At 43.5% G+C, this 14,382-nt stretch overlaps 1 protein-coding gene across 7 annotated transcripts in view; it reads right to left on the reverse strand.

Moving 5' to 3' along the window:
* Positions 1-14,108, reverse strand: part of LOC101935706 (uncharacterized) — a 117,441-nt gene extending 103,333 nt beyond the window's left edge. For all 7 annotated transcript variants that reach the window (XR_010590266.1, XM_065556561.1, XM_005310616.5 and 4 more), the window contains exons 1-4: positions 13,716-14,108; positions 13,055-13,144; positions 11,016-11,123; positions 8,115-8,199 (exon numbers count right to left, since the gene is read on the reverse strand). Coding sequence is in view for 6 of the 7 variants with exons in the window: in XM_065556561.1 (XP_065412633.1) it covers positions 8,115-8,199; positions 11,016-11,123; positions 13,055-13,144; positions 13,716-13,955 (523 nt within the window). In the remaining variant the exon portion in view is untranslated. The remainder of the gene's footprint in view (positions 1-8,114; positions 8,200-11,015; positions 11,124-13,054; positions 13,145-13,715) is intronic.
* Positions 14,109-14,382: the final 274 nt, after the last annotated feature.

Raw genomic sequence — 14,382 nt, forward strand, 5'->3', positions numbered from 1 at the left:
GGCGACCCCATCTGCATGCAATATTCAAGATGTGAGCGTACCATGGATTTATATAGTGGCAATATGATACTTTCTGTCTTATTATCTATCCCTTTCTTAATTATTCCCAGCATTCTGTTTGCTTTTTTGACTGCCGCTGCACATTGAGTGGATGTTTTCAGAGAACTAACCACAATGACTCCAAGATCTCTTTCTTGACTGGTAACAGCTAATTTAGACCTCATCATGAATAGTTGGGATTATGTTTTCCAATGGACATTACTTTGCATTTATCAACACTGAATTTCATCTGCCATTTTGTTGCCCAGTCACCCAGTTTTGAGAGATCCTTTTGCAGCTCTTCACAATCTGCCTCGAGTAGTTTTGTATCATCTGCAAATTTTGCCACCTCACTGTTCACCCCTTTTTCCAGATAATTTATGAATAAATTGAATAGGACTAGGCCCAGTACAGACTCATGGGGGACACCACTATTTACCTCTCTCCATTCTGAAAATTCACCATTTATTCCTACCCTTAGTTTCCTATCTTTTAACCAGTTACCAATCCATAAGAGGACCTTCCCTGTTATGCCAGGACAGCTTACCTTGCTTAAGAGCCTTTGGTGAGGGACCTTGCCAAAGACTTTCTGAAAATCTAAGTACACTATATCCACTGGATCCCCCTTGTCCACATGCTTTTTGACCCCCCTTCAAAGAATTCTAGTAGATTGGTGAGGTCTGATTTCCCTTTACAAAAACCATGCTGACTCTTCCCCAACAAATTATGTTCATCTATGTGTCTTTCAATTTGTTCTTTACTATAGTTTCAACCAATTTGCTTGGTACTGAAATCAGTAATTACTGACCTGTAATTGCTGGGATCACCGCTGGAGCCCTTTTTAAAAATTGGTGTCACATTAGCTATCCTCCAGTCATTTGGTACAGAAGTTGATTTAAATGATAGGTTACAGACTAATAGTAATTCTGCAATTTCACATTTGAATACCATCTGGTCCTGGTGACTTATTACTGTTTAGCTTATCAATTTGTTCCAAAACCACCTCTAATGTCACCTCAATATGGGACAGTTCCTCAGATTTGTCAACTAAAAAGAATGGCTCAGATTTGGGAATCTCCCGCACATTCTTAGCCGTGAGGACCGATGCAAAGATTCATTTAGTTTCTCCGCAATGGCCTTATCATCCTTGAGCGCTCCTTTAGTATCTCGATCGTCCAGTGGCCCCACTGGTTGTTTAGCAGGCTTCCTGCTTCTGATGTACTTAAAACATTTTTTGTTATTACTTTTTGAGTTTTTGGCTAGCTGTTCTTCAAATTCTTCTTTGGCCTTCCTAATTATATTTTTACACTTATTTGCCAGACTTTATGCTCCTTTCTATTTTCCTCAATAGGATTTAACTTCCACTTTTTAAAGGATGCCTTTTTGCTTCTCACTGCTTCTTTTACTTTGTTGTTTAGCCACAGTGGCACTTTTTTGGTTCTCCTACTATGTTTTTTAATTTGGGGTATACATTTAAGTTGAACCTCTATTATGGTGTCTTTAAAAAGTTTTCAAGCAACTTGCAGGGATTTCACTTTTGGCGCTGTACCTTTTAATTTCTGTTTAACTAACCTCCTCATTTTTGTATAGTTCCCCTTTCTGAAATTAAATGCTACAGTGTTGGGCTGCTGCGGTGTTTTCCCCACCACAGGGATGTTAAATTTAGTTATATTATGGTCACTATTACCAAGCGGTCCAGCTATAGTCACCTCTTGGACTAGATCCTGTGCTCCACTTAGGACTAAATCAAGAATTGCCTCTCCTCTTGTGGGTTCCAGGACTAGCTGCTCCAAGAAGCAGTCCTTTAAGGTGTCACGAAACTTTATCTCTGCATCCCATCCTGAGGTAACATGTACCCAGTCAATATGAAGATAGTAATAATGGGGAATTTTAACTGAGTTCTTTATCTTAATAGCCTCTCTAATTTTCCTGAGCATTTCACAGTCACTATCACCATTCTGGTCAGGTGGTCAGTAATATATCCCTACTGCTATATTCTTATTTTTAGAGCATGGCATTACCATACATAGAGATTCTATGGTACAATTTAAATACAAAAAATAACATGAAGCAGTACACACTTGCTACCAAAGTTTTAAAGAAAGTCAAACCACTGAACTGGTGGAAATCATTGGTTAAGAACCTGGACCCAGAGTTCGTTTAACTGCTAAATCAGCTTTTGACTGCAGCAGCCTCTTCTGCAGGAGCAAAGAGAATATTTTCTTCATTTCAGTTTATTCAGCTAGAACAAACTAGTAATTGATCTGAACTAAGTTAAGAAACCAATTGGCAGTTGAAAAAGCAGGAAAGCTTGTTTTCCTTTCTAGTCTATGAATAAAAATTAGATGTGAGAGGGTCAGCTCTACTAGTTCTAACACCCTGAAGGGCATAGTGACCAGAAATAATCAGTTCAATTAATTAAATACAGATAATACTTCCTCTGTTTAATAAATCAGTTAATTATAAATACCAAAATATTTTAGATAAATTTTGATAAGAAAAAAGTTTATAAATTTTAAGGAACTATTATTTAATTAAAAAATCCTGGTTTTGTGCATTTTTAAATTAATTTGAATTTCCATCCAAATAGAGCTTGACACAAACCACAAGTAAAAAAATTAATCAACATCTAGTAAATAAAAAATGCATCATTCACCTTTTCCTAACATAATAAAAACTTAAAAATTAAGAATGAATAAATGTAAGTTAAGCTATATAACTGTTCAAATAAATGTGTATATAGTTTATTCTACTGACTAGCAAAAAGAAGTACCATATTTAGTGTAAAGGCTACATTTAATTGCAAATCAACATAGTTTAATGGTTACCAACTAATGAAAATCAACTTTTGTCTATGAAAATAACTAAAAAGTACAAATGCAAAACTTCCTGGTTGCTGGTTTAAATCATGGTTAAAACTGGTGATTTAAACTGCTTTGATTTAAATCAATCCATCCTGTCGAAATTCAGACTGTGCAAAGTTTCTAAAGCTGGTCACAATACTAATCAAAGGCTTTTATGTTAGATCATTGTCTCAGAGAACCAGATCTTTTGTGATATGTAATTTTAAAGGTACACCCAGAAATACACTAGAAACACCTTACAATGAAATACAATCATTCTTAAGAACTAATTTTCTATTCAGTTCAGTGTTAGCCTCAGAAAAAACTATATGGTGTTGCTTTATGACCATGGATTCACAGCAGAACATCATCTGGATTTTTCATCAGGTCCATCACTGGCTGCTGAACTTCTTCATACATATCAGGGTTAACATGGTCAGTTTTAAAAGTTTTGTTAAAATGAGCAAAATTCCAGTATTGCATTAGCTGCCAAAATCACAAATCCTCCACAAATGAAATGGCCTGGGACTCCGCTGCGGTAGCGGCAGCTGGGAGCCCCAGCCCTTTAAATCACCGCCAGAGCTGCGCCGCCGCTACCCCAGGACTCCGGCAGCAGGGCTCAGGCAGCGATTTAAAGGGCCTGGGGCGGTAGCAGTGGCTGGAGCCCTGGGCCCTTTAAATCGCCACTTCAGCCCCACTGCCGGAGCCCCCTGGGTAGCGGCAGGGACCGGGGTCTCTGGTGAAGATTTAAAGGGCCTGGGGCTCCTGGCTGCCACTACTGCAGCGGAGCCCCGGGCCCTTTAAGTTGCCGATGGAGCCCTGCGGGCTCCTGGCTGCTGCCACTACCCCAGGGCTTGGGGCGCTGGCAGAGATTTAAAGGGCCCGGTAGCCCTGAGGTAACGGTCGGGCCCTTTAAATTGCCGTCAGAGCCCCACCTTTACCCCAGGGCTACCGGGCCCTTTAAATCTCTGCCAGCGCCCCAAGCCCTGGGGTAGTGGAAGCAGCCAGGAGCCCCCAGGGTTCCATCGGCAACTTAAAGGGCCCAGGGCTCCAGCCACTGCCAGGAGCCCCAGGCCCTTTAAATTGCCATTGGGGTTAGCTGGTCTGGTATGGCACGGTGCCCCGGCTCTTTTGCCGGTATGCTGTACCAGCCAGTACCGGCTTACTTTCACCTCTGCCTAGATCTATACATGGAGGGGAGCTCAGGGTGCAAATCTGCCCGCTTCCACAGGAAAGGAGGACCTCAGTTTCCCTTTGGCATATTCCTTTCCAAACTTGCAGAGCCCTTTTTGTGCAGCCTAGGGTCTGGCTGAGCTGGGAGAAGGAGTGAATGAGACAGGAAGCTGGCGCCAGAACAGATGCAGAGATGCGGGGAGGATCCTTGCAGAGATTTCTTCCCCTGAGCTACCTCCTGATGCTTTTTCATTGGAGGAGAGAACATGGATAATGGTGTGCCCTGCTCCACTGCAGAGTATGCTACTAAGGCTATGGCTACACTAGACAGTTTACAGCAGTGCAGCTGCACCATTGCAGCTACACCACTGTAAGCTCTCTGGGTAGCTGCTCTAAGCCGACCGGAGAGAGCTCTCTCACCAGCTTAATTACTCCAGGCCCCGCGAGCAGCGGAGCTATGTCAGTGGGAGAAGCTCTCCCGCCTACATAACGCGGTCTACACCGGCACTTAAATCATCAGCATAAGTTATGTCGCTCAGGGGGTTGGCTAATTCACACCCCTGAGCAACATAACTTACGTCAACTTAAGTTGTGCAGCCTAACTTTTGTATTACTTAAAAATATAATATATATATATACCACAATAAACCACTACAGTGCACACACAATTCTCCCACAAGGGAAAGGATGAGAGAGAGAGAGCGTGAACCACACATGACAGATGTTAGTCACATCGTTTAAGGCACTACTGGAAGGCATTCAGATACTACAGTGATGAGGGAGATATCAGAACCTGAATTGCAAAGAAGAGAATATGCCCAATTTCCACATGCACCTAGATGATGTGGAGTTGCCAGACACTTTACTGCCCAAGAGACTGGGACAGCGGGGGTGTTTTGTTTTTTCTTTACATATTCTGCAGTGAGCTTTAACTGGATTTGAGTCACAAAGAATAATTCCCAGATACTTGTGTTGTTTTTGCTCGTTCTGTCCCAACCAAACCAAAATATGGATCTTTGAACCACAACTGGCTGTTTTTGAATTCAGAGATGCCAGCCACAGGAAAACTTGGCAAATGGGACCTCAGTCTCAGTTTGGGACCCCTGGGCATGACTGAAATACAAATAATGAATGATGATATAATTGTGTTATGCTCTATTGTGTTAGGTGGCTGTACAAACATACACTAAGAGACAATCCAGAAAAGTGTACAATCTAAATAAACAAGACGGATGAATGATAGGAAGGGAAACAGAAGTACCAAAACCAAAAGTGAAGCAACATCTTCAAAGTCACAAAGCAAGTTGGTGGTAGTGGTAGATGTAAAACTCAGGTCTTCTGAGTCCCAGTCCAGTGCCCTAATCACTAGACACCACTGCCTCTACATTTCATCAGGACCTCACCTGACAATCTGTTACCCATATAGTCTCAAAGTATTTCTGAGTGGATTCACTATCACTGGGTTCACATCAAAATAGAACAGGGTATTTAACCAATGAATGTGACTGTGGGTATCTGAATATGTACGTGTTACTCTGCTGCTATATAGTTTTCTTTTTGAAAGCAAGGCAACCCCAAAATCCTATTGAGACTGCTAGCTTGTTTGATGCCATTCTGGTGTTCCCTGTGAGCTGAAAATACATCGAGGGGTTACGCATTGTTTTCAAGTTTATGTTTTCTTCAAGTAAAACAATCAATTACAAGCCTAACTGGGCTTGCAACAGGGCTGTAATATTTTCAACAGGTGGTGCTGATGAGCCAAGAAATTGCTTAGGCCCAGAAACACACAGGTACTTAGGCACCTAAACCACAGATTTAGCACCTGAATCCCAGGTTTGGCTCCACTTCAATCCACAAAATTTTCACCGAACCCTGTAGATGCCTAAACTCACCCGGCACCTATATTTTCAGGGTAAAAATTCCCTCTGTGCTTGTTTTCTGCCTCTGGGCATGTGCACTGCTCCCTCCTTCTAGGCATCTGGAACCTATTCCCCACCTAAGCCCCCAAAATTTCCCAAACCAGGGGAAGATAGGCATTTAGCCACTTAATGTATGTGCATTGCTGTAGGCATGCTCAGAAGCACCTACTAGACCAGTAACTTTTAGCCCAATGGTTAGAGCACTTGCCTGGGATGTGAGAGATCCAGTTTCAACTCCCACCTCAACCTGAGAGGAAGAAAGGATTTGAACAAAGGTCTCACATCTCAAGAAAGCACTCTAAACACTGAGCTATGGGATATTCTGATGTGGGGCTCCGTCAGTTTCTCCTATTGAAGTTGTTCTACTGTGGATGAATAACGAAAAAACAACTGGAGCAGGAGGACAGGATGCTGGGTCTCCCACTGCCAGGTGGGGCCCTAACTACTGCACTACAGCGTGAATGTGTGCGTGTGTCTCTCTCTCTCTCCTCCCTGCCAGTGAACGTTATACTGTGGATAAATACCTAAATAGTCATTGGGCCAGAGAGAGAGAGAGAGAAGCAGAACTAGAAATCTACAATAGAGGGTGAAGGTAGGGATGAGTTGAGACCTTGTTTGCAAATTTTTGGAACTGCTTCAATCTTTTTTAGTTCCCTTATAAAAATCTACTGTTGATATCTTAACTCAAACACAAACCAAAGGTTTGCCTGCCATCCTTTTTACAGAGAACGTTTTAACCAGGGCTTGGGAGCGGAGCCCGGAGCTGGAGCACGGACCAGTAGGTTTTTGCCTGGAGCTGGAGCAGAGCCAGAGCGGAGCAATTTGAAAATTTGATTGCTCCAAATCCCTGGTTTTAACAATTTATTTTAGATTTTTTTTTTACTTGAACCTTTTAAAAAAATAAATATTTGCTGAAAATATGCATGACCATCCATGTTACAAATGGAACATGTTTACATCTTGTTTTAATACTAGTTCAGTAATCATTAAGAAAAGTACTAGAGACAAGTTTCTGAAGTGGTTCTAAAATCATGCCTGCAATTTAGTATGCACATTTTCACATCTAAGTTTTTGCATAAGCAGAGTACACTTTCAGTTATGCAATTTGTTTTAGTGCACTTTCCCACACATGCCTCTGACGGAAAAGTACAGCTGTTGTCTTCAGATTTAATAAAATACGTCTCTATTTTGTAACATTATTAAACTTTTTATTTATGTATGCATCAATAAAAATGCTATTAAATCTTGCTGAATGTGGGTTTCTTTGAACCAAGATCCTTCAAAAGGATCCACACATGGACCTTTATGCCTGCCTCAATTCACACTGAAATTAATAGATCTATGGGGAAGGTCCTCCTGTCTGGATCCCTTTGTATTACACAGGTCTTGATTTGATGCTTTGAGCCCAGATAAAGAGAGAGAATTTAACTTTTTTTCCCTCCAATAGCTCCTGCCTTGAAACAGAGAAGCTCCTTTATAATTTATTTTTATTTTAATTTGAGAATTTTGTACATGGGATAAAACTTGGATTAAATTTGCTGTTAACTTAGTCTTTTGGGATTTTTCCCTTTGTTCCTAAAAACTGTAAAGTATTTCTCAATAGTAAATATGCTCCATTCTCTAATTACTCAATCACATTTGTATAGGTAAAATGCATAAATGCTTACAAACTTTTCAAGTATTTCTTTTTAAAATTAATTATTTTCATTTTACCTCTTAAACTTAGATTTTTATTCCTTTGCGGACCCACAGATGATGAAGGGACTGGACTGTCAACAAGAACTGGTCTTAGAAGAGAAGCCCTCATCTGTACTCAGCAGTGCAGCAAGTAGGCAGCTGGCCACTAGGATCCCCATTTATCAAAGTCACACTGTGCTCAGATGATTTGGAGACTGCAAGTTGCTCTGAGCACCCCTGCTGTCCCTTAAAGTCCAGCCTGCTGTCAGCACATAAATCTTTCCTGGAAGGCTGCAAAGCTGAATGAATGTATATTTATCTCCAGACTCACCCAATATTTCCCACATGCTGCTAATTATAATAGAAGTGTAAGGCAGAGCAAAAGTGTTCCAGAAAAATCTCTCTCCGTTTGGAATTTCAATGTTTATTTACTAAGTTAAGATAGGGAGCTAGGGTGTCTTACCACATTTTACATATGCATACGCTCTTCTCGCAAATAGTGGTGTATGAAGGAAAGTTCTGGAAACACAGCCAACTTGACAGGCAATCTGGAGAGAAGATTGTAATATTACAGTTCATGTACTATCTAAAAAGCAGCTTTAAAGTACATCCAGCATTGTTACACCAAACAAACCTGTCATTATGAACTTAATGATATTCTTGAGCCATCCACATTAGCACCATTGGTCTTTTATTTATTTCAAATTACTGTTCTTATTTACCTCAGCAGGGCTCTATAAGATTACTCCCCAGACTGCTCAGACTCCTATGGGGATGATTTATGTCATCATTCCAGTGTAACGTTTCCCATAATTGTACTGAGTTTAAAAAACATTAGAACCCAAGGGGCTAGACAAGGAGCTATAACATTAGCAGCATGTTCATATAAATCAATTTACTCCCTTGGAGGGGAAAAAATGAAGGAATTTAATGAGATTGCACATGCACTGCAAAGCCAATGTGCAGTTACCATTAAGTGTGTTTAATCAAAAAGTACAGATGTATCACACAGATAAATTCAAAAACAAAAAAATGCAGGCATCCATTTCTATACAATATTATCTGAACAAAGAGCAAGTGAACTTAGAGCCTACCGTACCAGAGGATTTTAATGGTCTAATTTTCAGTTTGTTCATCAATTTTATGACTATTTTTACTGCTTGTTACTCACATTGTTTCCTATTTACAAAATCATTTATTATTATTCCTTAAAATATAATTCAATTGCTGTCAAAGCCAGTGGTAAAAAAAAATGACTAGCATGGCAAGATTGTTTCCAATTACCTTAGATATAATTTATCCTGCCAATCAAAAATTTCTAGATTGGAAAGACTTTAGGGTCTGCATGAAATCTCAGACATTAATCTAAACATTGTACTTTGACCCATATATTCACATGGAACAGAATTTAATCAACTATTTCACAGAAAAAGTTTCTGCTTTTTCCATAAAAAGAAGAACAGGAGTACTTGTGGCACCTTAGAGACTAACAAATTTATTAGAGCATAAGCTTTCGTGGACTACAGCCCACTTCTTCGGATGCATATAGAATGGAACATATATTGAGGAGATATATATACACACATACAGAGAGCATGAACAGGTGGGAGTTGTCTTACCAACTCTGAGAGGCCAATTAATTAATTATTTTTTCCATGCGATTTTAAACTCAGTCTACTTTAAAAATATTATGAATTAATAAGCTTTGACAAATGGTGGATTCCTGTGCAATTATAACATGCCTTAGAGTATATAAAGCACAAATTCAAAGACCGAGGGTCAGATCCCAATAAATTCTACGTGTCTCCTGCAAGGGACTGAGAGGCTGCAATTTCCATCAAAGTTATCAGGAGTTGAGGATTGAGCCCCCGATGACTAATTCTCCCAGAAGCACATTAGTCACCCTGTCCAGAATATCCTATTGCCTTTAGTAAATGGAATTCAGACATCAAATTAGGAAAGCAGTTACTTGTCTTTATAGGGCTTAATCCTGTGAGGTGGTGACTGTCCTCAATGCCAGCATAACACCTCACAGAAGTGCTCAGGCCTCACAGGATCAAGCCCTTAACTTAAAGGGCATTAGATCAGGTGTGGGCAAACTACAGCCCACGGGCCACATCTGGTCCGCGGGACCATGCTGCCCAGCCCCTGAGCTCCTGGCCCAGGAGGCTCGCCCCCGGCCCCTCCCCTGCTGTCCCCCCTGCCCCACAGCCTCAGCTCACCCCGCCGCCGGTGCAATGCTCGGTGCGGTGGGCCTGTGAGCTCCTGGGGCAGCGCAGCTGCAGAGCCCAGCCTGACCCAGTCTCTGTGCTGCATGGTGGCAGCGGTGGTACCAGTGCTCCAGGCAGCGCGTTAAGTGGGCACGGAGCAGGCGGGGTTGGATAGAGGGCAGGGGAGTTCAGGGTGGTAGTCGGGGGGGTGTGTGGATAGGGGTCAGAGCGGTCGGGGGGGGATAAGGGTTTGAATGGGGGCAGAGGTCCCAGGGGGGCAGTCAGGAAGGGGGTGTGTGGATGGGGTGGCAGGGAGCAGTCAGGGGACAGGGAGAAGGGGTGGATGGGGCAGGAGTTCCAGGGAGGCCGTCATGAATGAGAGGAGGGGTTGGATGGGGCGGCAGGGATCTGGGGGCAGTCAGGGGACAGGGAGCAGGGGAGTGTGGATGGGGCAGCCGTCAGGGAACAGGGGGGGGTTGGATGGGGCAGGAGTCCTGGGACGGGGAGGGCAGATAGGAGGTGGGGGCCGGGCCACGACCGCCTCCCCTAACCGGTTCTCCATACAATTTCCAAAACCCGATGCAGCCCTCATGCCAAAAGGTTTGCCCGCCCCTGTATTAGATGTAGGTATGACATCACTGATTCATAATTATAAAGGGTCCCAACATTTGCAGCAGTCAAGGTCCATCCCACATTTTCAAATATAGTGACCACTCAGAATTAAACTAATGAGTGAAGGTTGTGGGGGTAGGAAATGGGAAATTTCAGCTTCTTCCTCCTTCCCATTACCTAAAACACCCTCTAATTTTATTCAAAGATGTCTTACAGGTCAATTTCTAATATGCTTAATGCAATGTGCAAGCATAAGATAATCGAATATATTCAGAAAATGGATTATTTGTGGCTCTGTCTGATCTGAGTCTCCAAAGGCAGTGGTGTTTACTATACTGGATGATCTCATTTTGATGTAGCTGTAACTCTAAGATGCAGCTGTCATTCACTTTAGAATAAATATAACATAATAAAACCACAAGGTAGACACAGGACAGTATATCTTAAAGCACCCTCCTTTGATTTAATCATTGATTGAATTTTTACATAAAAAAGGTACTCATTATGCAATGTACATACTATAAATACTACTACAGTTTTACCTTAGGGATAGATGCAACGTCTATTGCTTTATTAAGCTCTTGCACTGCTTCCTCATGGTGATTCTGTCTTTGGAAAGCTACAGCTAAATGATAATAGGTTTCAAACAGCTGAAATACACAACCAGAATCTCAAATTATTATTGTAGTTTTAGTATTGCCTAGGTTCTGAATATGTTTAGGACCGGTTTTTAATTTGTTTCAAACCAATTAAACTGCCTTTTTACCATTTCTCTTGGGCAATGTTGTTTCACACATTTGTATTCTAAAATATTTTAAAATTCATTCCCTCAGCTACTCCCTAGGGACTATTTATTTCAGGCTAGATTCTTAGCTTAACTCCATTGAAATAAATGGAGTTATGCCACTTTACGTCAGCTGAAGGTCTGGCCCGTCAATGATTATCTGGAACATTAAAATACATTGCCCAGAAAAGAACTATAATATCATTAATATTTCACATTACAAAATCAGTAGTCCCTCTAATAAGCTACAAGAGAGATATGTTGTATATCACCTAAATTAATTTAAAATACTGCAAACTGAACACAAAACTAAGCAGGCCCCATATTAATAAAATGGCACAGTTGTAAATCTGCAGAGGTAAGAACAGGTGCAAATTTCCTCTCTCCTAAAATTCTGAAAGATGCAGCTGTCTCTAAAGCCTGGCCGAGAAAATGATTTAATCCTCAACCAAACAGCATAACCAACCTGCATTAATTTATTTCAGGTTTCTAAAGACAGGTATTTGTAGTTGCAATGAATAAACATATGTCAGCACCACTGACCGGGCCGTTAAAAGTCTGGTCGGCAGTGCTGCAGGTCTAAGGCAGGCTAGTCCCTACCTGTCCTGGCACCACGCTGCACCCTGGAAGCAGCCAGCAGGTCCAGCTCCTAGGCAGGGGGCCACCAAGCTCCGTGCACTGCCCCTACCCCAAGCACCAGCTCCGCACTCCCACTGGCCCCTCCCACACTCTGAGTCCCTCATTTCTGGCCTCACCCTGGAGCCCACACCCCCCGTTAGAGTTCTCACCCCCTCCCTCCCGCACCCCAACGCCCTGCCCCTGCCCCGTGAAAGTGAGTGAGGGTAGGGGATAGTGAGCCACAAGGGAGGGGGAATGTAGTGAGCAGGGGACGGGGCCTCGGCGAAAGGGTGGGGCTAGGATGTTCGGTTTTGTGCGATTAGAAAGTTGGCAACCCTACAGTGGAGTCAGTAGGAGTTTTACCATTTACTTGAATGGGGTCAGAATTTAATCCTATGAGGGAATATATTACTGCACCTTTTGAAGGCTGTAACCAGCTCTCCCCCAAGTACTCTATCTGATGCACAAAGGGCCCATCCCATCAGATACGTCAACATGGCAGGGATGACATCACTGATAGTAGCACGGCTCTCCACCACTACCTTGTGCTCTCCAGCACAACCATGCATCAATAAGCTAACAGTTCTGCCTCTCTCTTTCATCTGACCAGACAGTGTGCTCTCTCAGCTTCCCTGGCATCTAGTCAGATAAACGTGGGTCAAACATATAATTCAGTTATATGTTCTTAAAATATAATACATTCACATGTTGGTGTTATCCAAATGAAGGCTCCAATCCTGCAACCAAATCCAGATGAGCTCTTGCACACATGTAGTGCCCTAGTGATATTGAGGGTCCATCCACAAAGATCTGATTGCCGAACTGGAGCCTGCCTTGCATCATTTTGTAAAACAACATTTGTCCAGTACTGTCAATCCTGAATGTTCAAAAGTCATGAGCAAAGTCTCCCAAAATCATGTGATTGAATTAAAAGTCATGAGACTTTTTTTAAATTATTCTTTTTATTTGCCTTCTGGTTATTGAGCTTTTCGGGTTCCCATTTTCTCTGCAAACGTGACGGTTAGAAACTTTTTTTTAAAAATGAAAGCTGATATTTTCACATAATCACATCACTTCAGAAGCTGGGATTTTAAGAAAGACCATCTATTAGAAGACTTGTAAGAAAATTGCAAGAGCGGACAATCCTGCTCGTCACTTGAGAAATACTTTTAAAATTACCAGTTGTGAATAGTAAGGACCAGGCTCAAAGTCTTTAGGAAGTTCCTCTTTGCTCAAAGTTTTCAAGAGTGCTGTATAATGTTCAACAACCTGAAAGCAAAAAACATACATGGCAAAATGACCTAAAGCCAGCATCAGACTCTGGGAGTTTTTGTGAGTCAGAAATGAGAAGCACTGCAGAGTGCAAACGCTGAACTCAGCTTCTCTGGACTCCAGGCTCAACCTCATCTGCCTATGAGAACACATGACAGAGCACAAATAGCCACAAATTAGGGCCACAGCAAAGTTATCTGGGTTACTTGCTGTGGCTGGGATGAAGAACACTTCTTGCTAGTATCAGAGGAGTAGCCGTGTTAGTCTGGATCTGTAAAAAGCAACAGCGAGTCCTGTGGCACCTTTAAGGCTAACAGATGTATTGGAGCATAAGCTTTCAGGGGTGAATACCCACTTCGTCAGCACTTAGTCTTAAAGGTGCCACAGGACTCTCTGTTACTTCTTGCTAGTTAACTGAGTCAGCATATCTAATGTGAATAAGACCCCCCCTTCCCAACGAGGGTCTCCCATCCCTGCCCCGACCCAGCCAGGGGCTGCTTAGCCTTGGGGGGGGGGGGGGGATCCCCATCCCACCCGGCCCCTGCCCAGCACCCTCTGGCGGAGTCACCTCACTCCAGCGCATGGCCCGCTCGCAGGCTACCGCGGAGCGCAGTTGCGCCTCGGCCCGCGCCCGCGCCCGGGTTAGGACCGCCGCCGTTGCCGAGGAAGAGGGGAAGGAAAGGGCGGGGCTCGAGGCGGGGACTTGCGGGAGGCAGTAGGGCCTGGCCGAGGCCATGGACGGGCCACGCGGAGCTCCGAGCTGCGCCAGGCGGCCCGCTGCGCTGGGGACAATAGGCCGCGTTTCCATGGCACCGGGAGGGCGGGGCCGCAGGGGGTGAGAGCTGAGGCTGGGCCCCGGGAGCGTTTCACCCCGAGTCTGCCCCGCAACCTGCTCCTCTGCCCGGGCCCCCGGCGCCAGGCCGCTCCCTGCAGCAAGGCGCTGGCCGGGGCAGCCTGTCCCGTACCCCTGCCGGACGGGTGGGTGGGTTTGTTGCTGACTGGAGGATGACGCTAGTTTCCTTCCTTCGGCTCGGGGTGGGAGGGGAGCCAGTCACATCCTGGAAAGGCCTTTTCCCCCCCAGGACAGAGTCACTTTATCTCCTCGGGAAGGCAGCTGCACAGGCCGATCGTCTCAATCACAGCTGGCTTGATCCCTGCGCTCCCGCTCACTTCCCGCTGAGCTTTGTGATCTGCCTTGTCCACAGCGGGGCGTAAATATCCAAATGTTGTTGTTA

This window comes from Chrysemys picta, chromosome 1, assembly GCF_011386835.1.
Source record: "Chrysemys picta bellii isolate R12L10 chromosome 1, ASM1138683v2, whole genome shotgun sequence".
Classification (NCBI taxonomy): domain Eukaryota; kingdom Metazoa; phylum Chordata; order Testudines; family Emydidae; genus Chrysemys; species Chrysemys picta.